The sequence below is a fragment of the Ranitomeya variabilis genome, chromosome 3 (assembly GCF_051348905.1).
Source record: "Ranitomeya variabilis isolate aRanVar5 chromosome 3, aRanVar5.hap1, whole genome shotgun sequence".
Taxonomy (NCBI): Eukaryota; Metazoa; Chordata; class Amphibia; order Anura; family Dendrobatidae; genus Ranitomeya; species Ranitomeya variabilis.
The window spans coordinates 676908121-676934507 of record NC_135234.1 but is presented as its reverse complement, the minus strand read 5'-3'; the positions used below and the strand labels follow the sequence as shown (position 1 = coordinate 676934507).

The window sequence follows — 26387 nt, the reverse complement described above, 5'->3', positions numbered from 1 at the left end:
TTAAGGCTGTATTCACACATAAGTCAATGTGTTACCATCCAAGAGAAACAGACAGCTGTTTTTCCCAGGTGTCATCCAAGTTGCGTCCTGGTTTTTTTTCTCACTCTTTTAGGCAGAAAGTTGTAGGAAATTTTATTCATCCATTGTCTCTGATGGAATACTCAAATAAAAAAACTGACTTCCGTTTTTCATCTTTGTCTAACAGACCCCTATGGACTGTAGGGGTATGTGCACCTGTTGTGGATTCCATTGTGGATTTTTCCGTGCAGATTCTGCAGAATCCTCAGGTAAAATGACCTGCATTTTACCTGCAGATTCCCTGCGGGTTTTCTGCGGATTTAGTGCAGATTTCGCCTGCGGGTTTTCTGTGGATTTAGTGCGGATTTCAACTGCATTTTTACACCTGCGGATTCCTATAATGGAATAGGTGTAAAAACGCTTCGGATTCCACACAAAGAATTGACATGCTGCGGAAAATAAAACGCTGCATTTCTGCGCAGAACTTTCCGCAGCATGTGCACAGCGGATTTGGTTTTCCATAGGTTTACATGGTACTGTACACCGCATGGAAAACTGCTTTGAATCCACAGGGCCAAATCCGCAACATGTGCACATACCCTAAATGCCAAACAGAGTGATCTATTTCAAGTGTTTATTTCTGTTAATGTTGATGATTATAGCTTACAGCAAATTAAAACCCAAAAGTCGTTATCTCAGTAAATTAGAATACTTTATAATACCAGCTTGAAAAAATTATATTAAAATCCGAAATATTGGCCTATGGAAATATACAGTTAGGTCTATATATATTTGGACAGAGACAACATTTTTCTAATTTTGGTTATAGACATTACCACAATGAATTTTAAACAAAACAGTTCAGATGCAGTTGAAGTTCAGACTTTCAGCTTTCATTTGAGGGTATCCACAATAAAATTGGATGAAGGGTTTAGGAGTTTCAGCTCCTTAACATGTGCGACCCTGTTTTTAAAGGGACCAAAAGTAATTGGACAATTGACTCCAAGGCTATTTCATGAGCAGGTGTGGGCAATCCCTTCGTTATGTCATTCTCAATTAAGCAGATAAAAGGCCTGGAGTTGATCTGAGATGTGGTGCTTGCATTTGGAAGGTTTTGCTGTGAAGTAAACATGCGGTCAAAGGAGCTCTCCATGCAAGTGAAACAAGCCATCCTTAAGCTGTGAAAACAGAAAAAAACAAGCCGAGAAATTGCTACAATATTAGGAGTGGCAAAATCTACAGTTTGGTACATCCTGAGAAAGAAAGAAAGCACTGGTGAACTCATCAATGCAAAAAGACCTGGGCGTCCACGGAAGACAACAGTGGTGGAGGATAGAAGAATAATCTCCATGGTGAAGAGAAACCCCTTCACAACAGCCAACCAAGTGACCAACACTCTCCAGGAGGTAGGCGTATCAATATCCAAATCTACCATAAAGAGAAGACTGCATGAAAGTAAATACAGACGGTTCACTGCACGGTGCAAGCCACTCATAAGCATCAAGAATAAAAAGGCTAGACTGGACTTTGCTATAAAACATCTAAAAAAGCCAGCACAGTTCTGGAAGAACATTCTTTGGACAGATGAAACCATGATCAACCTCTACCAGAATGATGGAAAGAGAAAAGTATGGCGAAGGCGTGGTACAGCTCATGATCCAAAGCATACCACATCATCTGTAAAACACGGAGGCAGTGTGATGGCTTGGGCATGCATGGTTGCCAGTGGCACTGGGTCACTAGTGTTTATTCATGATGTGACACAGGACAGAAGCAGCCAAATGAATTCTGAGGTATTCAGAGACATACTGTGTGCTCAGATCCAGCCAAATGCAGCCAAACTGATTGGTCGTCATTTTATACTACAGATAGACAATGACCCAAAACATGAAGCCAAAGCAACCCAGGAGTTTATTAAAGCAAAGAAGTGGAATATTCCTGAATGGCCAAGTCAGTCACCTGATCTCAACCCAATTGAGCATGCATTTCACTTGTTAAAGACTAAACTTCAGACAGAAAGGCCCACAAACAAACAGCAACTGAAAACCACCGCAGAGAAGGCCTCGCAGAGCATCAAAAAGGAGGAAACACAGCGTCTGGTGATGTCCATGAGTTCAAGACTTCAGGCAGTCATTGCCAGCCAAGGGTTTTCAACCAAGTACTAAAAATGAACATTTTATTTAAAATTATTGAATCTGTCCAATTACTTTTGGTCCTTTTAAAAACAGGGTGGCACATGTTAAGGAGCTGAAACTCCTAAACCCTTCATCCGATTTTAATGTGGATACCCTCAAATGAAAGCTTAAAGTCTGAACTTCAACTGCATCTGAATTGTTTTGTTTAAAATTCATTGTGGTATTGTCTATAACCAAAACTAGAAAAATGTTGTCTCTGTCCAAATATATATGGACCTAACTGTATGCTCAGTAAATGCACTCAGTACTTGGTCGGGGCTCCTTTTGCATCAATTACTGCATCAATGCGGCGTGGCATGGAGGCGATCAGCCTGTGGCTCTGCTGAGGTGTTATGGAAGCCCAGGTTGCTTTGATAGCAGCGGATTACAGTTGCAGAGGATTACTGTTCTGAATTTCATCGCTGGGCGATCAATACACAGTGGAATGATCCAGCGCTGCGGAGTCAGCTTATTCATGGGGTTTCTGGAAGGGTTAAAAAAGCCCTTCTGATGTACGAGACTCCTACTTCTCTAGATTCCGCTATGAGTCTGGTTGTCCGCATTGATCGCTGTTTGCGTCAGGGGGAGCATAAGACACCGCATATGGGAGAGGGTTTAGGTTCACGTGTGGTTGCTGCAGGTGAGCCCACGGAGCCTATGCAAATCGCAGGGGTGTCACATGTGAAGCGTCGAGCCCCTGAGCTCAGGAAGCAGGGAGCCTGCTTTTACTGCGGTAAGACTGGTCATTTTATTAATATCTGTCCTCTACTGTCTAAGAAAAACGCAACGGCGGAAAAATTCTAAGCTCAGAGGGTGTGGGGCAGACCAATTTGAGCTTATGTATATCCTCCATGGTGGTTTCTCAATGCATGCTCCCTGCTAAGGTTATAATCGCTGGCAGTGAGCTGCCAATTACTGTGTTTGTGGATAGTGGTTCAGCCACAAATCTCATTGATGAGGAGTTTGCGCGCACAGCAGGTTTTAGGATTGAAAAACTGCCTCATCCTATCCGCGTGGTCACCATCAATGCTGCTCCTCTCTCACAGGGGGAGATTACTGAGTTTGTGGCTGAGGTGAAACTCCACATTGGCGTTCTACATTCCGAGCAGGTTACATGTAAGGTGCTCAGGAACCTTCCTGCTTAGGTGGTTTTGGGTTTTCCATGGTTGTCTATGCACAACCCGGTAATTGACTGGAAAACTCAGGACATAGTTCAGTGGAGCGAGTTCTGCCAGGAGAATTGCCTGGCCACATGTGTGTCTGCTGTGACTTCAAGCGTTCCGGAGTCACTTCTGGATTTTGTGGATGTGTTCTCTGAGAAGGGTTGTTCAGAGTTGCCGCCACATCGCCCCTATGACTGTACTATCAGAGTTAAACCAGGGGCCAAATTGCCTAAAGCAAGGATGTTTAACATCTCCGGTCCGGAGAGACAAGCGTTAAAGGATTACATTGCTGAAAGTTTGAGCAAAGGGCACATCAGGCCTTCATCCTCGCCTGTGGCAGCAGGGTTCTTCTTCGTGAAGAAGAAAGATGGCGGATTACGCCCGTGTTTGGATTTCAGGGAATTGAACCAGATTACGGTTCGTGATCCATACCCTATGCCACTAATACCAGATTTGTTCAACCAGGTGGCAGGTGCTAAGTGGTTTACCAAGCTTGACCTCAGGGGGGCGTACAACCTCATAAGAGTCCGTCAAGGTGATGAGTGGAAGATGGCTTTTAATACCCCTGAGGGTCATTTTGAAAATTTGGTGATGCCATTTGGGTTGACTAACGCACCTGCAGTATTCCAACATTTCATAAATGATGTGTTCTTGCATGTTTTGGGGAAATTCGTTATCGTGTACCTAGATGACATTCTCATATATTCTTGCGACCGTGATACCGTGGCCTATGCCACCTCCAGTCTTGGTGGATGGTAATTTGGAATTTGAAGTCTCCAAGGTGGTTGACTCTTGTGTAGTGCGCCGCACTTTACAGTACTTGGTACACTGGCGTGGTTATGGGCCTGAGGAGAGGTCCTGGGTACCAGTCTCGGACATTCATGCGGATCGGCTGGTCAGGTTTTTTCACCGTCGCCATCCGGACAAGCCAGGTCCTATAAGCCGTGAGGGCCCTTGTTATGACCCCAATGGCGAGGGTCTCAGAGATATCAGCAAGTCTGCGAAGTACAAAAATCCAGCTCATAGGGCAGTGGTAACTGGGTTGACCATATATCTACTCCTAACGCCAACACTAGAAGTAGCCGGGGAACATGCCTACGTTGGTCGCTAGATGTCTCGCGCCAGCCGGAGGACTAACTACCCCTAGAAGAGGAAAACAAAGACCTCTCTTGCCTCCAGAGAATAGACCCCAAAAGTTGGATACAAGCCCCCCACAAATAATAACGGTGAGGTAAGAGGAAATGACAAACACAGAAATGAACTAGGTTTACCACTCACTAATAGCAGAATGTAGTAAGATAACTTATATGGTCAACAAAAACCCTACAAAAATCCACACTGGAGATTCAAGAACCCCCGAACCGTCTAACGGCCCGGGGGGAGAACTCCAGCCTCCCTAGAGCTTCCAGCAAGGATAGGATACAGATTATGTACAAGCTGGACAAAAATGCAAACAAAAACAATAGCAAAAAGCAAGAAAGCAGACTTAGCTTAATCAAGCAGGAACCAGGATCAGTAGACAAGAGCACTACAGATTAGCTCTGATATCAACGTTGCCAGGCATTGAACTGAAGGTCCAGGGAGCTAATATAGCAACACCCCTGACCTAACGACCCAGGTGAGCATACAAGGGATGATAGACATACCCAGAGTAAAAACACTAGTAGCCACTAGAGGGAGCCAAAAGGTAAATTCACAACAGGCCCTGGGGTCCCTCGTAGAAGGTGGGGTACTGTCATGTCGGACGCTGTTCAGACCAGGTCGTTCGACAGACAGCGGTAATTCCGCTTTTGACCACTATGTGCTCATTGGCATCGGCTAGATTTTATCTAGCTGGTCCGGGGTTAATTTACCTGATGCTCGGATTGGAAGCTGGGCCATGCCCATTGCCTTTAAATAGTTCTCCTGAACATTGGGCGTCGCCGATTATAGCTTCTGTCTTGTGCGTTGTTATCTCGGTCTGGAGTGGTGAGCTAGTAGTTGGAGTATCGTTGCTGGTGGTGAATTTCCCTTTGTCTTATTTACTCCTTCCTATATTTGTATTTATTTTGCCCTGCGCATTTATAGTGTATTCCTGAGTGACTGCGGCGTGGTGTATATTTTCCGTTATCCTTGTCTGTTCTAACTGTGGGTATTGGTGTATGATCTTTTCACTGGGTGGTGGGGCGGTGGTTTCAGCCTAGGGTTGAAACAGGAGACAGGGCGAGGGTCGAGGCCTAGACATGCACACCATCAGTGTAAACTCTAGGTAGAGGGTCAGTCAGGATTTCCCTAGTCTGAGGGAAATTGCAGGGGCCCGGGTTAGTAGCTCTTGCCCACCTAGTCTCCCCGTGACAGCCTCTCATCTTCCTCTTGACAATACCCCATAGATTCTCTATGAGGTCAAGGTCAGGCAAGTTTGCTGGCCAATCAAGCACAGAGATACTGTTGGTTTTAAACTAAGTATTGGTACTTTTGTCAGTGTGGACAGGTGCCAAGTTCTGCTGGAGAATGAAATTTCCATCTCCAAAAAAGCTTGTCGGCGGAGGGAAGCATGAAGTGCTCTAAAATTTTCTGGTAAACGGCTGGGCTGACTTTGGTCTTGATAAAACACAGTGGACCTACACCAGCAGATGACATGCCTCCCCAAACCATCACTGATTATGGAAACTTCACACTAGACCTGTTATGATCCTTAGTGGCTGAGGATCACAGAATGAACTAGCTAAGTTACTGAACATAGAACGAGCTCTAGGGAGGTGGTAACTGGACTGACCGCAAAACCTGATCCTAACAAACACACTAAAGGTAGCCGGTGAACGTGCCTAAATTCCTGGATGTCTCGACGCAGCCTAAGAAACTTGCTACCCCTATAGAGAAAGTAAGACCTCACTTGCCTCAGAGAAATGACCCCAAAGATATAGGAAGCCCCCAACAAATAATAACGGTGAGGTAAGGGGAAAATACAAAACGTAGAAATGAAAACAGATTCAGCAAATGAGGCCCACTAATACTAGATAGCAGAAGACAGGCAGGGAACTGTGCGGTCAGTAAAAAACCCTATACAAAATATCCACGCTGAGAATACAAGAACCCCCACACCAACTAACGGTGTGAGGGGAGAAACTCAGCCCCCTAGAGCTACCAGCAAGCAAGGAAATCACATATTAGCAAGCTGGACAAGGACAAATAAATAACCAAGAAACATATTGAACACTGATGAGCAAAAAATAACCAAACAGAAACTTAGCTTCTCTTGGCGAGACTGATAACGAAGGGATTCAGGAGAGATCAGAATAGCACGGAATACATCGACAGCAGGCAACCACTGAAAGTCCAGGTGAGCTAAATAGGAAACCAGCTAATAGATAACGAGACAGCTGAACCAGCCTCAGACCTGCAGAATGACACAAAGAGCCACCAGAGGGAGCCCAAAGACAGCACTCACACAGTACCACTTGTGACCACAAGAGGGAGCCCAAAAACAGAGTTCACAACAGTACCCCCCCCCTTGAGGAGGGGTCACCGAACCCTCATCAAAACCCCCAGGGTGATCAGGATGAGCCACCTGGAAGGCACGAACCAAATCGGCCGCATGAACATCAGAGGCGACAACCCAGGAATTATCCTCCTGACCATAGCCCTTCCACTTAACCAAATACTGAAGCCTCCGTCTAGAAACACGAGAATCCAAGATCTTCTCCACCACGTACTCCAATTCGCCCTCAACCAGCACCGGGGCAGGGGGCTCAACAGAAGGAACCACAGGCACCACATACCTCCGCAACAAAGACCTATGGAACACGTTATGAATGGCAAACGACGCTGGGAGGTCCAAACGAAATGACACTGGGTTAAGGATTTCCAAAATCTTATAAGGACCGATGAAGCGAGGCTTGAATTTAGGAGAGGAGACCTTCATAGGAACATACCAAGAAGACAGCCATACCAAATCCCCAACACGAAGTCGGGGACCCACACCGCGACGGCGGTTGGCAAAGCGCTGAGCCTTCTCCTGTGACAACTTCAAATTGTCCACCACATGGTTCCAAATCTGCTGCAACCTATCCACCACAGAATCCACCCCAGGACAGTCAGAAGGCTCGACCTGACCCGAGGAGAAACGAGGATGAAAACCAGAATTGCAGAAAAAAGGCGAAACCAAAGTAGCAGAACTAGCCCGATTATTAAGGGCAAACTCGGCCAATGGCAAAAAAGTCACCCAATCATCCTGATCAGCAGAAACAAAACATCTTAAATAAGTTTCCAAGGTCTGATTAGTTCGCTCGGTTTGGCCATTCGTCTGAGGATGGAAGGCCGACGAAAAAGACAAATCAATGCCCATCTTAGCACAAAAAATCCCCCAAAATCTGGACACAAACTGGGATCCTCTGTCAGACACAATATTTTCAGGGATGCCATGCAAGCGAACCACATTCTGAAAAAATAGAGGAGCCAAATCGGAGGAGGAAGGCAACTTAGGCAAGGGCACCAAATGGACCTTTTTGGAAAAACGATCACACACCACCCAGATGACAGACATTCTCTGAGAGACTGGAAGATCCGAAATAAAATCCATGGAAATGTGCGTCCAAGGCCTCTTCGGGACAGGCAAAGGCAAAAGCAAACCGCTGGCACGAGAACAGCAAGGCTTAGCCCGAGCACAAATCCCACAGGACTGCACAAAGGAACGCACATCCCGCGACAAGGAAGGCCACCAGAAGGACCTAGCCACCAAATCTCTGGTACCAAAAATCCCAGGATGGCCTGCCAACACCGAAGAATGAACCTCGGAAATAACTCTGCTGGTCCATCTATCTGGGACAAACAGTCTCTCTGGTGGGCAACGGTCAGGTCTATCCGCCTGAAATTTCTGCAGCACTCGTCGCAAATCTGGGGAAATGGCAGACAAAATCACTCCCTCTCTGAGGATACCAGCCGGCTCTGAAACTCCCGGAGAGTCAGGCACAAAACTCCTAGAAAGAGCATCAGCCTTCACGTTCTGCGAACCAGGCAGGTACGAGACCACGAAATCGAAACGGGAGAAAAACAACGACCAACGAGCCTGTCTAGGATTCAGCCGCTTGGCAGACTCGAGATAAATCAGATTTTTGTGATCAGTCAAGACCACCACACGATGCTTAGCTCCCTCGAGCCAATGTCGCCACTCCTCAAATGCCCACTTCATAGCCAACAACTCCCGATTACCAACATCATAATTCCGCTCGGCAGGCGAAAACTTTCTTGAAAACAAAGCACAAGGTTTCATCACAGAGCAATCAGAGCTTCTCTGTGACAAAACAGCCCCTGCTCCAATCTCAGAAGCATCAACCTCGACCTGAAAAGGAAGAGAGACATCAGGCTGACACAAAACTGGAGCCGAAGAAAACCGGCGCTTCAGCTCCCGACAGGCTTCCATGGCCGCAGGAGACCATTTAGTCACATCAGAACCCTTCTTGGTCAAATCCGTCAAGGGTTTAACCACGCCAGAAAAATTAGCAATGAAGCGACGGTAAAAATTAGCAAAACCCAAGAACTTCTGAAGACTCTTAACAGATGTAGGCTGAGTCCAGTCATGAATAGCCTGGACCTTGACTGGGTCCATCTCAATAGTAGAAGGAGAAAAAATAAAACCCAAAAAGGAAACCTTCTGTACTCCGAAGAGACATTTTGAGCCCTTTACAAATAAGGCATTAGCACGCAGGACCTGAAATACCATCCTGACCTGCTTCACATGGGACTCCCAGTCCTCAGAAAAGACCAAAATGTCATCCAGATACACAATCATAAATTTATCCAGATATTCTCGGAAGATGTCATGCATGAAGGACTGGAACACAGAAGGAGCATTAGAGAGTCCAAAAGGCATCACCAAGTACTCAAAATGGCATTCGGGCGTATTAAATGCTGTTTTCCATTCATCCCCCTGCTTAATACGCACAAGGTTATACGCACCACGAAGATCTATCTTGGTGAACCAACTGGACCCCTTAATCCGAGCAAACAGATCAGATAATAATGGCAAAGGATACTGAAATTTGACCGTGATTTTATTTAGAAGACGATAATCTATACAAGGTCTCAGAGAACCATCCATCTTGGCCACAAAAAAGAATCCTGCACCAAGAGGGGAGGAGGATGGGCGAATATGTCCCTTCTCTAAAGACTCCTTTATATAACTCCGCATCGCGGCATGTTCTGGTACAGACAAATTAAAAAGTCGTCCCTTAGGGAACTTACTACCAGGAATCAAATTTATAGCACAATCACAATCCCTGTGAGGAGGCAGGGCACCGGATCTGGGCTCATCAAATACATCCTGGTAGTCCGACAAAAACTCAGGGACCTCAGAAGGAGTGAAAGAAGCAATTGACACCAAAGGAGCATCGCCATGAATCCCCTGGCAACCCCAACTTGAAACAGACATAGCTTTCCAATCCAAAACTGGATTATGAGCCTGCAGCCATGGCAGACCCAAAACGACAACATCATGCAAATTATGCAGCACAAGAAAGCGAATCACCTCCTGATGTACAGGAGTCATGCACATGGTCACTTGAGTCCAATACTGAGGCTTATTCTCGGCCAATGGTGTAGCATCAATTCCCCTCAGTGGAATAGGGAATTCCAAAGGCTCCAGGACCAAACCACAGCGCCTGGCAAACGACAAATCCATCAGGTTCAGGGCAGCACCTGAATCCACAAAAGCCATAACCGAATAGGAAGACAAAGAACAAATTAAACTAACAGACAAAATGAATTTAGGCTGTATAGTACCAACGGTGACAGATTTAGCAATTTTTTTTACGCGCTTAGAGCATGCTGAGATAACATGAGTTGAATCACCACAGTAAAAGCACAACCCATTTTGACGTCTATGATCTTGCCGCTCAATTCTGGTCAGAATTCGGTCACATTGCATAGACTCAGGTCTCTGTTCAGAAAACACCGCCAGATGGTGCGCAGATTTGCGCTCCCGCAAACGCCGATCAATCTGAATGGCCAAAGCTATTGAGTCATTCAGACTTGCAGGCGTGCGGAACCCCACCATAACATTCTTAATGGCTTCTGAAAGACCTTCTCTGAAATTTGCAGCCAGGGCACACTCATTCCATTGAGTAAGCACCGACTATTTCCGAAATTTTTGACAATACACCTCAGCTTCATCCTGGCCCTGAGAGAGAGCCAGCAAGGCCTTTTCTGCCTGGTTCTCAAGATTAGGTTCCTCATAAAGCAATCCAAGCGCCAGAAAAAACGCATCCACATTCAGCAATGCAGGATCTCCTGGCGCCAGGGAGAAAGCCCAATCTTGAGGGTCGCCACGTAACAGGGAGATAACAATTCTAACTTGCTGAGCGGAATCACCAGAGGAACGAGGTCTCAAAGAAAGAAATAATTTACAATTATTCTTAAAATTCAGAAACCTTGATTTATCTCCAGAAAACAACTCAGGAATAGGTACTTTTGGCTCAGACATAGGACTGTGAACAACAAAATCCTGAATGCTTTGCACCCTTGCAGCAAGATGATCCACTGAGGGGGCCTGCTGTACTGTTATGATCCTTAGTGGCTGAGGATCACAGAATGAACTAGCTAAGTTACTGAACATAGAACGAGCTCTAGGGAGGTGGTAACTGGACTGACCGCAAAACCTGATCCTAACAAACACACTAAAGGTAGCCGTGAACGTGCCTAAATTCCTGGACGTCTCGACGCAGCCTAAGAAACTTGCTACCCCTATAGAGAAAGTAAGACCTCACTTGCCTCAGAGAAATGACCCCAAAGATATAGGAAGCCCCCAACAAATAATAACGGTGAGGTAAGGGGAAAATACAAAACGTAGAAATGAAAACAGATTCAGCAAATGAGGCCCACTAATACTAGATAGCAGAAGACGGGCAGGGAACTGTGCGGTCAGTAAAAAACCCTATACAAAATATCCACGCTGAGAATACAAGAACCCCCACACCAACTAACGGTGTGAGGGGAGAAACTCAGCCCCCTAGAGCTACCAGGAAGCAAGGAAATCACATATTAGCAAGCTGGACAAGGACAAATAAATAACCAAGAAACATATTGAACACTGATGAGCAAAAAATAACCAAACAGAAACTTAGCTTCTCTTGGCGAGACTGATAACGAAGGGATTCAGGAGAGATCAGAATAGCACTGAATACATCAACAGCAGGCAACCACTGAAAGTCCAGGTGAGCTAAATAGGAAACCAGCTAATAGATAACGAGACAGCTGAACCAGCCTCAGACCTGCAGAATGACACAAAGAGCCACCAGAGGGAGCCCAAAGACAGCACTCACACAGTACCACTTGTGACCACAAGAGGGAGCCCAAAAACAGAGTTCACAACATAGACCTAAAGCAGCTTGGATTGTGTGCCTCTCAACTCTTCCTCCAGACTCTGGGACCTTGATTTCCAAATGGGATGCAAAATTTACTTTCATATGAAAACAACACCTTGGACCACTGAGCAACAGTCCAGTTCTTTTTCTCCTTGGCCCAGTTAAGATGCTTCTGACTTTGTCTATTGGTCGTGAGTGGCTTGACACAAGGAATGCGACACTTAGCCCATGTCCTGGATTAGTCTGTGTGTGTGATAGCTCTTGAAGCAATGACTCCAGTAGCAGTCCACTCCTTGTGAATCTCCCCAAAATTTTTGAATGGTCTTTTCTTAACAATCATTTCAAGGCTGTGGTTATCCCAATTGCTTGTGCACCTTTTTCTACTACAGTTTTTCCTTCCACTGAACTTTCCATTAATATTCTTGGATACAGCACTCTGAACAGCCATTTTATTTAGCAATTACCTTTTGTGGCATATCCTCCTTGTGGAGTGTGTCAATGACTGCCTTCTGGACATCTGTCAAGTCATCAGTCTTCCCCATGATTGTAGAGTGTCAGAACATTTGGAATACCAAAAGTGAACCCGCAGAACCATGACAACGAACCTCCCAAGGGTGAGCTGGCCTGGTGATCAAAAGTATCTAAAAAGATGGAAAGTTGGGAGACAAGAGGATCATCCCGTTCCCAGAGGTGGTTTACCCAAGCTAAGACCTCTCCCTCTAAATGGGACAATACAAAAGCCAACTTAGCTCAATCAGTAGGGTACTGCATAGGGAGCAACTCAAAGTGGAGCTGGCATTGGTTCAGAAACCCTCTACATAATTTAGGATCTCCACTGTAATGAGGGGGTTTTGCCAGGCGTGGCGGTGGATGAGAAGCCGAGGCCTGGGGAGAAACAGGAGCGGAAGACTGAAGGGCATGAAGACGATCATCCACGGAAGCCATGAATTTAAGAATGTGAGCTTGAGTGTCACGCTATTGAGCAAGCTCCTGTTGGAGACCAGCTAGCTGCGGAGCACTCCCAGGGTCGGAGGCCTGCAGAGAAGAGAGACGAGACTCCATTGATTTCAAAAAGGACATAATCCTAGACTGATTCTCCCGAAGGAACAGTAGCTCCTTTTGGGTGGGAGTTGGGGTACCAGCGGGGTCCATAGCCTGATTGTACTGTCAGAACTTTTGTTATACCAAAAGTGAACCCGCAGAACCACAACAACGAACCTCCCAAAGGTGAGCTAGCCTGGTGGACCACCCCCAATACAGGGAGCATTAGGGGCAGGCCCGAGGGAGACTATTGCCGCAGAAGCTGATACCCGAGGACAGGAAGTAGGAGCGGAAAAGACGCAGAACTGGCTATGGCGGAGACATAGGACAGACTGGCTATGGCGGAGACACAGGACAGACAGGATATGGCGGACGCACAGGACAGACTGGCTAAGGCGGAGACACAGGACAGGCAGGATATGGCGGAGGCACAGGACACACTGGCTATGGCGGAGACACAGGACAGGCAGGATATGGCAGAGACACAGGACAGAGAAATGCAAAGCACAGAGGTACCTGGGTTAAATTAAGACAAATGACAATCAGGCATGGAGCAGAGGGAAAGGTCACCTTAAATAGGCTGCGTGCTGCAGGACTTCCGGGTCAGTGTCCTCCAGAGTCACCGAGTGGCGGAACGGAGCGTCTGCAGTCCAGAACAAGGAAGTGAACGTGCGCAGAAGGAATTGGATTGGGAGGTGCGCACGCGCACCTGACGAGAACCTGGGACCAGCGGCGAGTTGGGAAGAGAGGAGGCCGGAAAGCGCGCGCACACCGCAGGAGTGCGCCAGGACGGGTAAGTATGCCGGCGGGTAGGGAAGAAGGCGGCAGGTGCGGCGGCAGGAAGAGGCGCCGTGACATAGAGCCTACTGAAACAGACTATGGGACCTTTTTAAATGCTTAGGAAGCTTTAGCAGGTGTTTTTGTTAATTATTCTAATTTACTGAGATAACGACTTTTGGATTTTCATTGGCTGTAAGCCATAATCATCAACATTAACAGAAATAAACACTTGAAATAGATCACTCTGTTTGTAATGACTCTATATAATATATAAGTTTCACTTTTTGTATTGAAGAACTTAAATAAATTAACTTTTTGATGATATTCTAATTTTGTGAGAAGCACCTGTATATATCGATCAATGAAACTCTATGGGTATGTTCTCACTGGGCGTTTTTGTTGCTTTTTTTTCTGCAGCAAAACCTGATTTCTTGGCAGGAAAGAAGCTAAAAACGCATGTTTTAGCTGTTGTTGCTGTTTCGGCATTTGATGCATTGAAGAGGTGTTTTTCATCTGCACCGATTCTGGGAGTGGGGGGCTGTGTTATCGCAGGGTGCGTCTCCTGGTAAATGGCAACCATGTGCCTATTTTTCTAAAAAACTGTCACCGGCTGAGAAAAATTATGACATCGGTAACAGGGAACTCTTAGCTATCAAATGGACTTTTGAGGAGTGGTGTCATTTTTTGGAGGGAGTGGTTCACCCAGTGATGGTAATCATGGATCATAAGAATCTGATATACTTGGAATTGGCGAAACGTTTAAAACCTCGACAGGCAAGATGGGCATTGTTCTTTAACAGGTTTAACTTTTTTGTCATTTATACGCTGGGAAGCAAAAACATTAAGGCAGATGCCTTATCCCATTGCTTTCCTGAGGGAGGAGATAAGTGTGAACCAGTACCTATTCTGCAGAAAGGAGTGGTTAAAGTGTCTATATGTGCCGATCTGGAAAGAGATTGTTGACTCTCAGGGGGAACCCCTGCTGCCTGTCCACTTGGTAATCTGTTTGTTTCTGTAAATCTCCATCTTATAGGCCTCAGCGAACATCACGATTCAGTGTTGGCCGGACATCCTGGTAATAGAGCCGCTGTTGATTTGTTTATTCAGCGTTTTTGGTAGCCAGGTGCTCATAAGGATGTCCAGGAGTATGTAGCCACCTGCAGTATCTGCGCGCGTTCTAAGACCTCTCATAATCGTCCGTCGGGTGCTCTCCAACCTTTGGAGATTCCCAGCAGACCTTGGAATCATTTGTCAGTCAATTTTATCACGGATCTACCTGTGTTGGCGGGGAATACAGTAATTCTGGTGGTGGTAGATAGATTTAGTAACGTCTCATTTTATTGCTTTGCCACTTTTACCGAGCGCCAAATTCTTGGCGCAAGTTTTTGTCAGGGAAATAATTAGATTACATGGGATCCCAACTGATATTGTTTCTGATCGGGAGGTGCAGTTTGTCTCCACATTTTGGAGGACATTTTGCACCCGTTTGGGGATCCATTTGTCATTTTCTTCTGCTTTTCACCCACAGTCTAATGGGCAGACTGAACGGGTTAACCAAAATCTAAATCTAAAGACATATCTCAGGTGTTTTGTTTCTGAAAATTAGGAGGACTGGGTTACCTATTTACCAATAGCCGAATTCGAGGTAAATAATTGTTGTCAGAAATCAATCGGTAAGTCCCCATTTTTGGGGGCATATAGGTTCATCCTCAGTTCCTCTTTTAATGGTAATCTCCCTTCTGGATTACCGGAGGAGGAATGGTTTTCATCTTCCATTTCTACCATATGGCAGGGGTTACTAATTTGAGGAAGATGGGATCCAAACATAATTGTGGCAGATCAGAGACGTTTGGTGGGTCCTGACCTGTGTGTTGGTGTCTTGGTGTGGTTGTCCTCTAGGAACATAAAGCTGAAGGTTCCGTCTTGGAAACTGGGTCCCAGGTTTATCGGTCCTTATAATATCATAGCCATCGTCAATCCCATAGTATTTCACCTTGCCTTACCGTTTACCTTTAGGATCCATAATGTATTTCATTGTTGTCTCCTCAAAAAATATGTTTCATCTTCAATACCATCACCTCTACCACCATCTCCTGTCATTGTCAATGGTAATTTAGTTCCAGATTGCAAAAATTTTGAACTCTCGTCTTGTTTGTCGGTCGCTTCAGTATCTGGTACTTTGGAGGGGGTACGGTCCTGAGGAGAGGATGTGGGTACCAGCATCTGATGTTTACGCGGCCAGGCTGGTCCGGGCTTTTCACATGGCACACCCTGATAAGCCTGGTCCTGAGGTTTTGTAGGTCCCTCGTAGAGGAGGGGGTACTGTCACTGGGTTACCGCGACAGTATGGAGCCAGAACACCACAGCATCAGATTTCTCCTAATCCGGCACTGAGAAGAAGCACTTCTCTTTAATTTTAAATGGGTTTTTTTTCTTCTGGCAGAACAAATCAACCATGTTGAAAATCCATGTGCTCACAACTGTGCTCAGTTAGCCACTCCTCTTCCTTTATAATCTGGGCTCTGTTACTAATCCTAGTCAGAGCTACCATTTGCTGCATGGCTAACAGTGGGAGAGGAGCACATATGAGAAGGGAAGTTGGAGGAGTTATTAATGACTGTTGCTTGGTTTGTATGCATGGTAATTCTTTATCATTTTATGTTTTTGTTTATTCCCCTACCTTCACACCCCAATGCATTCCTCTGTTACATGTGAGTGAATATATTGTGTACCTGGAGTTTTCTGTTAACCCTTGTCCGTGTTGCCTTGTTTATCGGGTTGGTATACTATGGTGCACAGTAGTGCCTCCTCTTCCCTGGATGGGGGAGGAGAACGGATGGAGGGCTAGCTTAGGAGATAAGGCAAGGGTGGAGGCCCGGCATCTTCGCCATCTGTAGTATCCTGGGTAACAGAGCAAATTAGGGCACCCCCTAGTGTTAGGGACAGGGAAGGAGCCCCAGTTCACCCGACAGCTGTGTTGTAACAGGGTCAAAGGGGATCGGCGTCACACAAAGATTGGCAGAGCTGAACCGGGAGATGTCCGCAATGGAAACATGACTGCACGCACACACTGAATCAGAACCCTGTTTTTCTGTAGCGTGGCAGAGCATGTAAAATGAGTACCTCTTCCACCGCCACTGCCCTAAGCCATGTAACATAGACATGGCACATTTGTTTCAGATTTTAACTGTAAATTTATCGCACAATTATGCAACAAATTTAGAACTGAATTTAGTAAATGCAATTTTATAAAATCTCTAAGCAGTTATAGTAAATCATACCTGACATAACAGGCAACATGACGAGTGATGTAGCTGCCCAGTGGACTTATTTGGCACTCATGCATAGAAAACAATTAATGCGCCCATCTGACCACTTACAATGTCCAAATACCCACATATTTTTGCATTGTGTTAATGAGTTTTTTGTAACACTCAACTCACTAACATCATACTGTAAATTTGTTATAGTTTTTCAAAGAAAAATTTACACCTGAAATGTTTAACAAATACATGGTGTAAAGGGGTCAAGTTCTGTCTAACTGCCTAGGGCATCAACCGTTGTAAATATAACATTGGCTTAAAGTGCGTAGGCTATCAAGGTCATTGGCATAAACTTCAGTACTACTAGGTGATGTATACTGTGTGACTGCAAAGCTCACACACGCTTAAAGCGTTTGTCCGGCCTAAGGCTAAAAGTATGCAATCACTGTATGCAACTGCAGACTTGTGAATCCTCACAGTGCGCGCACTGTACACCTTGAGGATTCTCCGATGCCAGTGGCAGGCATGTGGCCGCAAGTGTGTGATTTGCATACATCCGGTCACATGCCGACTAGATGTATGTGGCCTCAATTAATCCAAACGAAATGTATGGAGTGAGGCTAGACACGTTTTGTCGGAATGTGGCCAGAAGTATGCAAATAGCATACTTGTGGTCACATGATTACCTGCTCCTGGCAGGCAGTTTACTTGAAATGATTCTACCTTGATATATGTGCACACATCTTGTAGACTACATTCCCCCCAGAGTTTTTGAAGCAGAAGGCACTTCAAGAAGTGCCGACAGTGTTTTTCCTGAAGTGCCTTTTTGTCATCTTTGTTTTACGTTTTTGCTGTTTGTTTTTTTAAAATTTTAGCCTCTTCATGGTTTTCGAACCCTGAATTAGCTAAAAGCAGTTAGAAAAGATGGATTATGTGCACAGCACATCATTTTGACATTGCTGTGAATTATTTTCATTATTTTTAATGTTTATGAAGCGCATTTTCAGGTGGTTTCCTGGAGGAAAAAGACGTCAAGTGCACATACCATTACAGGGGAAAATTGTGTGAAATTTCCAGATGGTATTTTCTAGAACCATTAGGCTGCTTTCACATTGGAGCTTATGTCCACACACCCCACAAAACGGAATTCGGACATATGTTCAGACAGGGCTGTAGACTATAATGGTGCTGGCAGAGCGCACGTTCACTCAAATGTAGTAGACTGGGTCTAAGTGCCCTCCTCCAGTAGATGTACACGCACAAAAAAGATGTACGGTAGAGCGCATGTTCGCTATGACGTCACCATTATAGTCTATGAAGGAACTGATGAATGACCTCGGGGAGACCAAAACATCCAACACTGCGGAGACACCATCACGTGTTTCTCAACGCAGTGATCCAGAACACTGCCCCCATCCCTTATGGGAAATATGCAAACGCATGTAAAGTAAGCTGCAGAGACACCATCACGTGTTTCTCAACGCAAGCAATGAATAGCCAGGCCTTTCTCCGGGAAGGAACAACCACGGGAAGGGCAGCATCCAATAAAGGAGAATATCCAATAAAGGAAGACCACCTATGCCAAGCATGGTATCCATCCACAAACAGCTGTTTCGGGGTATTTGCCCCTCATCAGTGTGGAGTAGGAAACTGGCTATTAGGAGCAGTGCCTGGTGAAAGGCTATGAAGGAACAGATGAATGACCTCGGGGAGACCAAAACATCCAACACTGCGGAGACACCATCACGTGTTTCTCAACGCAGTGATCCAGAACACTGCCCCCATCCCTTATGGGAAATATGCAAACGCATGTAAAGTAAGCTGCGGAGACACCATCACGTGTTTCTCAACGCAAGCAATGAATAGCCAGGCCTTTCTCCGGGAAGGAACAACCACGGGAAGGGCAGCATCCAATAAAGGAGAATATCCAATAAAGGAAGACCACCTATGCCAAGCATGGTATCCATCCACAAACAGCTGTTTCGGGGTATTTGCCCCTCATCAGTGTGGAGTAGGAAACTGGCTATTAGGAGCAGTGCCTGGTGAAAGGCTATGAAGGAACAGATGAATGACCTCGGGGAGACCAAAACATCCAACACTGCGGAGACACCATCACGTGTTTCTCAACGCAGTGATCCAGAACACTGCCCCCATCCCTTATGGGAAATATGCAAACGCATGTAAAGTAAGCTGCGGAGACACCATCACGTGTTTCTCAACGCAAGCAATGAATAGCCAGGCCTTTCTCCGGGAAGGAACAACCACGGGAAGGGCAGCATCCAATAAAGGAGAATATCCAATAAAGGAAGACCACCTATGCCAAGCATGGTATCCATCCACAAACAGCTGTTTCGGGGTATTTGCCCCTCATCAGTGTGGAGTAGGAAACTGGCTATTAGGAGCAGTGCCTGGTGAAAGGCTATGAAGGAACAGATGAATGACCTCGGGGAGACCAAAACATCCAACACTGCGGAGACACCATCACGTGTTTCTCAACGCAGTGATCCAGAACACTGCCCCCATCCCTTATGGGAAATATGCAAACGCATGTAAAGTAAGCTGCGGAGACACCATCACGTGTTTCTCAACGCAAGTAATGAATAGCCAGGCCTTTCTCCGGGAAGGAACAACCACGGGAAGGGCAGCATCCAATAAAGGCTTGGCATAGGTGGTCTTCCTTTATTGGATATTCTCCTTTATTGGATGCTGCCCTTCCCGTGGTTGTTCCTTCCCGGAGAAAGGCCTGGCTATTCATTGCTTGCGTTGAGAAACACGTGATGGTGTCTCCGCAGCTTACTTTACATGCGTTTGCATATTTCCCATAAGGGATGGGGGCAGTGTTCTGGATCACTGCGTTGAGAACCACGTGATGGTGTCTCCGCAGTGTTGGATGTTTTGGTCTCCCCGAGGTCATTCATCTGTTCCTTCATAGCCTTTCACCAGGCACTGCTCCTAATAGCCAGTTTCCTACTCCACACTGTTGAGGGGCAAATACCCCGAAACAGCTGTTTGTGGATGGATACCATGCTTGGCATAGGTGGTCTTCCTTTATTGGATATTCTCCTTTATTGGATGCTGCCCTTCCCGTGGTTGTTCCTTCCCGGAGAAAGGCCTGGCTATTCATTGCTTGCGTTGAGAAACACGTGATGGTGTCTCCGCAGCTTACTTTACATGCGTTTGCATATTTCCCATAAGGGATGGGGGCAGTGTTCTGGATCACTGCGTTGAGAACCACGTGATGGTGTCTCCGCAGTGTTGGATGTTTTGGTCTCCCCGAGGTCATTCATCTGTTCCTTCATAGCCTTTCACCAGGCACTGCTCCTAATAGCCAGTTTCCTACTCCACACTGATGAGGGGCAAATACCCCGAAACAGCTGTTTGTGGATGGATACCATGCTTGGCATAGGTGGTCTTCCTTTATTGGATATTCTCCTTTATTGGATGCTGCCCTTCCCGTGGTTGTTCCTTCCCGGAGAAAGGCCTGGCTATTCATTGCTTGCGTTGAGAAACACGTGATGGTGTCTCCGCAGCTTACTTTACATGCGTTTGCATATTTCCCATAAGGGATGGGGGCAGTGTTCTGGATCACTGCGTTGAGAAACACGTGATGGTGTCTCCGCAGTGTTGGATGTTTTGGTCTCCCCGAGGTCATTCATCTGTTCCTTCATAGCCTTTTACCAGGCACTGCTCCTAATAGCCAGTTTCCTACTCCACACTGATGAGGGGCAAATACCCCGAAACAGCTGTTTGTGGATGGATACCATGCTTGGCATAGGTGGTCTTCCTTTATTGGATATTCTCCTTTATTGGATGCTGCCCTTCCCGTGGTTGTTCCTTCCCGGAGAAAGGCCTGGCTATTCATTGCTTGCGTTGAGAAACACGTGATGGTGTCTCCGCAGCTTACTTTACAACCATTATAGTCTATGGCCCCATTAGCGCATACGTTTGAATCCCCTTTTGCAGGTGAGCCACCGAATGGGTGCCTAAATGCAATATGAAAGCACCCTTATCCGTACAGATGATTGACATTACATTATACTATTTGTTTCTATATTGTGTTGACAAAAGACAGTATTTATTTTGGCATTTATGTCTCTTTCGTGCCCTTGAGTACATGCAGACGATATTAACACACTGAGTTTTAACAGTTTTTCTCTTACAATCATCATGTGTCTGTATTCTTGTGCCCACTGACGTAGGGTCCTTTCCTCCTTCACAGTGTTCCCAGAACAAAAACTCCCCCAGCATATCGCAATGGCCAAGATACGCCCCTTGTTTGGTATCTCTGTCCTTCCATCCCAGACCTGTGGCTCAGGTTTAGAAATAAGATACATGAGGGTTATATGTGAATGAAACAAGGAATGAAAGCATAGGGATCTCAGAAGAAAAACAGGGACAAGAACCAATGATCTGCCATCAGAACCTACATTACCTCCGCTGGTGATAGGAATGCCGCACACCGGATTAAACGCTACCATTTACTTGATCCTCCTTTTAGCTCTTATGCCAGGTAAGGATTACTATTGGGCACAGAGTGACAATATATGCCAACCCTTTAATCTTGTGACTCTTTCATTTCTCTAGATGTCCACCTTGGAGGGATATCATGTGCTTTCCGTGATGATGCATCTTATTCTGTTGGTGTAAACTTGTCTCAATTTGGTGATATAACAGAACCAGGAAAGATGCATTGCAATGAAAGTGAAAGCAAATGTTGTATGGGGATATGGGTTATCAGCAATGGCGAGATTCAGCACACTGTGTTAGGTAAGTTTATAATGCAAGATATTGGAATATCATTGCTTCCAGTGGGCATTGCTGGGACTATAATCGATTTATTTGCAATGTGATTTCCTCTAGTTATGTGATAGTATTATTTAATAGCTGTAATGTTAATACACTACAAGATGATGATATATGTATCAAGGTGATCAAAAACTGAAAGATACAACAAGGTATATACAAAAATATACTTACCCATATATTAAATGACGTGTACATCTTAAGGGCAATATAGATATATTTTTTTAAATTAAATACATGGATAAATTATTTCTGTCATTGGGCTACATTAAAACTTTGCACTGTTGGCTTTTAAGTGTTTCATTAGTTTTTCTCATATGCAACAAAAGCTGATGAAGGCTTCTCCCAGCAAACAAACAGGAAAATAGGACAGCAGAACGCAATTAGCAGATATTTCTGCTTTTTTTAAATTATAGTCACAAATCAAACATATTTAGGGCTATGGGTTTGTGAAACACTTGGATGTCATTACTGTTTAGTGCTGTCCACTTTTCATTCTTATTTGTTAAAGGGAACCTGGCACCAGAAATTATGCAGTTAATCTGTAGGTTAACAGCATTATGATGCTTTCTTTATTCTCCCCGCCAGCATTCGGTTTCAGTCATAGGGGTGCGTTATTCCTGGTGACAGGTTCCCTTTAAGAGAAAACTGAAAACTGATTAAACTCTCATGATAAGGCCACGTTCACTATTTGGTCAGTATTTTACATCAGTATTTGTAAGCCAGGAGAGGAACAATCAGAGGAAGAGTATAATAGAAACATGTCACCACTTCTGTATTTATCACCCACTCCTGGTTTTAACTTACAAATACTGACCAAATTCTGAACTTATGAACGTGCTAAAATTCTGCCAGTCAGTTTGTACTGATGGGGAGTCTGTACCTCTATCTTTGGTGCAATCAGACAGAAGTATTTAGCATCCTTGTACTGTCCGTGTTGAATATATACAACACAACACGCACGCAATGTAAGCTATGTACTAGTTCACATGGACTATTTCAAATGAACCTCAGGTTAACAACCTTAGCATGCTCTAGTCTGACCTGATTTATGGACAAAACTAGTACATATATATAGCAGGCAGCTCCTACGCTCATCCACCTTGCAGATGGATTGACAAAGTTGCACATGGACAGGGCCACCATCAGGGCATTACTGTCCTTACTGCTGTATGGGGCCCGGTGAGGAGTAGAGAGGGGGGCCGGACCCAGTTTGGGCCCCACCTCTTATGCTTCTGCTCACAAGGCCCCATCATGCAATGAAGATCTACAGTTACGTCCATATATATTTGGACAGAGACAACATTTTTCTAGTTTTGGTTATAGACAATACCACAATGAATTTTAAACAAAACAATTCAGATGCAGTTGAAGTTCAGACTTTCAGCTTTCATTTGAGGGTATCCACATTAAAATCGGATGAAGGGTTTAAGAGTTTCAGCTCCTTAACATGTGCCACCCTGTTTTTAAAAGGACCAAAAGTAATTGGACAGATTCAATAATTTTAAATAAAATGTTCATTTTTAGTACTTGGTTGAAAACCCTTGGCTGGCAATGACTGCCTGAAGTCTTGAACTCATGGACATCACCAGACGCTGTGTTTCCTCCTTTTTGATGCTCTGTCAGGCCTTCACTGCGGTGGTTTTCAGTTGCTGTTTGTTTGTGGGGCTTTCTGTCTGAAGTTTAGTCTTTAACAAGTGAAATGCATGCTCAATTTGGTTGAGATCAGGTGACTGACTTCGCCATTCAAGAATATTCCACTTCTTTGATTTAATTAACTCCTGGGTTGCTTTGGCTTCATGTTTTGGGTCATTGTCTATCTGTAGGATGAAACGACGACCAATCAGTTTGGCTGCATTTGGCTGGATCTGAGCACACAGTGTGGCTCTGAATACCTCAGAATTCATTCGGCTGCTTCTGTCCTGTGTCACATCATCAATAAACACTAGTGACCCAGTGCCACTGGCAGCCGTGCATGCCCAAGCCATCACACTGCCTCCGCCGTGTTTTACAGATGATGTGGTATGCTTTGGATCATGAGCTGCACCACGCCTTCGCCATACATTTCTCTTTCCATCATTCTGGTAGAGGTTGATCATGGTTTCATCTGTCCAAAGAATGTTCTTCCAGAACTGTGCTGGCTTTTTTAGATGTTTTATAGCAAAGTCCAGTCTAGCCTTTTTATTCTTGATTCTTATGAGTGGCTTGCACCGTGCATTGAACCCTCTGTATTTACTTTCATGCAGTCTTCTCTTTATGGTAGATTTGGATATTGATACGCCTACCTCCTGGAGAGTGTTGTTCACTTGGTTGGCTGTTGTGAAGGGGTTTCTCTTCACCATGGAGATTATTCTTCTATCCTCCACCACTGTTGTCTTCCGTGGACGCCCAGGTCTTTTTGCATTGATGAGTTCACCAGTGCTTTCTTTCTTTCTCAGGATGTACCAAACTGTAGATTTTGCCACTCCTAATATTGTAGCAATTTCTTGGCTTGTTTTTTTCTGTTTTCGCAGCTTAAGAATGGCTTGTTTCACTTGCATGGAGAGCTCCTTTGACCGCATGTTTACTTCACAGCAAAACCTTCCAAATGCAAGCACCACATCTCAAATCAACTCCAGGCCTTTTATCTGCTTAATTGAGAATTACATAACGAAGGGATTGCCCACACCTGTTCATGAAATAGCCTTGGAGTCAATTGTCCAATTACTTTTGGTCCCTTTAAAAACAGGGTCGCACATGTTAAGGAGCTGAAACTCCTAAACCCTTCATCCAATTTTATTGTGGATACCCTCAAATGAAAGCTGAAAGTCTGAACTTCAACTGCATCTGAATTGTTTTGTTTAAAATTCATTGTGGTAATGTCTATAACCAAAATTAGAAAAATGTTGTCTCTGTCCAAATATATATGGACCTAACTGTATGTGCCGCACGCCTTGGTGGTGGAAGCTTTCTCAGAGCTCTATAGCTGTCTAACCTGGATGGCTGCGCAGCTCCGCTCCTTCCACCCTCTGGACTCCCGGTCAGGTGACGGCGCGTACGCAATGATGTCATTGCGTATGCGCCATCCTGTACGAGGACACAACAAGCAGAGCTGCGCCTGCAGGGAATTGTCAGTGAGGTAAGTATAAAAAAAAGTTTTTGTTTTTTTTTCTTTATAAAATAAATGGGTGAGGGTGGTGGTGGAGGGGAAGTGCAAGTGATGAAGTAGTGGGGGGAGGGGGACTGCACATGATGAAGTGGGGAAGGGGAGTGCACATGATCAAGTGAGTGGGGGGAGGGGACTGCACATGATGAAGTGAGGGAGACTGCAAATTATGAAGTGAGTGGGAGAGGGGACTGCACATGATGAAGTAAGGGAGTGGGAGAAAGGAGGGACTGCACAAATAGTGGCTATTTATAGTTGGTGGGGAAACAATGGTGGATTATACTTTATATTTGGAATGGTGGGTTGCATAATTAATTATGTATTAATTGTGGGTGCACGTCTATTCAGCTGTGTAGTGTAGAAGAAAGAGAGAAAGTGGGGAATGTGCTCTGGAAGCCGTATTCTTGATAAATGTGCTATTTTATTCAAAGACGAGTCCTGGCTGGAAGAAGTGATGGTGGTCTGCTCTGGATGAAGAAGAGAAGAAAGATGAAGGACTTCAACTAGAGATGTCACTGGTAAGTCATTGTGTTATCTGTACACTGACACTATATACTGTATACTATATACAGAGCTCCTGTGTATAATGTCACTAGTGATCACTGAATTATCTGTTCCACTGAGACTATATACAGATCTCCTGTGTATAATGTCACTGGTGATCACTGAATAATCTGTTCCACTGACACTATATACAGATCTCCTGTGTATAATGTCACTGGTGATCACTGGATTACTTGTACACTATATACTTTATACTATATACATACAGAGCTACTGTGTATAATGTCACTAGTGATCACTGTATTATGTGTATACTGACACTATATACAGAGCTCCTGTGTATAATGGCACTTAGTACTGTGGTTTTTTTTTATTAATGATCTGTATTGTAGTATTCGGTTACTATGTAATGGTAATGTGTGATCTGGTCATGGTGTGGCAGTATTTGTTTTTTGTATGTGGTATTTCACAGTCATTATGGGATGATAAAATGTGGTCATGGTGTAGTGGTATTTTTCCCTTTTATGTGGTAAAATTTGGTCACTTTGATTTTAATATGTGGTCTGGTCAAGGTGTGGCGGTATTTGTGCCTTGTATGTGGTATTCTTTGGTCACTATGTGGTGGTAATATGTGGTCCGGCCATGGTACTTCTGTATTTGTTCCTTGTGGTAATATGTGGTCTGGTCAGGGTGTGGTGGTGCTTGTTCCTTGTACATGGTATTATTCGGTCACTACTTGCTGGTAACATGTGGTATTTTTCAGTTATTATATGGTGGTAATATGTGGTCCCGCCATGGTGTAGCGGTATTTGTCACCTGTATGTGGTATTATTCAATCACTGTGGTGGTAATATGTTGTCTGGTCATGGTGTGGCTGTATTTGTTCCTTGTATGTGCTATGATTCGGTCACTATGTGGTGGTAATATGTGGTCTGGTCACGCTGTGACAGTATTTGTCCCTTGTATTTTTAAAAATGTATGTGACTCATTCCCTTAAAATAAATCAAAAATATACCTAAAAAGATTATTAGATATTTTAAGAAATGTTTAATAGGTAAGAGTAGATTAGGGCCCAGCCAAAAGAGTCTACCTTGTCGTGGTGGCGGCTTAAAAAATCTTTTGGCCAAAGCAAAAGCTGCTGGCTATGTATATGATCTGGT

General features: G+C 44.8%; 1 protein-coding gene across 4 annotated transcripts in view; it reads left to right on the top strand.

Annotated features, from left to right (window-relative positions):
• The window catches only part of AMHR2 (anti-Mullerian hormone receptor type 2), a 127833-nt gene that overhangs the window by 5205 nt on the left and 96241 nt on the right, over positions 1 to 26387 (top strand). For all 4 annotated transcript variants that reach the window (XM_077297988.1, XM_077297987.1, XM_077297986.1 and 1 more), the window contains exons 2-3: positions 20995 to 21285; positions 21360 to 21542. In XM_077297988.1, coding sequence (XP_077154103.1) covers positions 21225 to 21285; positions 21360 to 21542 — 244 coding nt within the window. In that variant the 5' untranslated portion in view covers positions 20995 to 21224. The remainder of the gene's footprint in view (positions 1 to 20994; positions 21286 to 21359; positions 21543 to 26387) is intronic.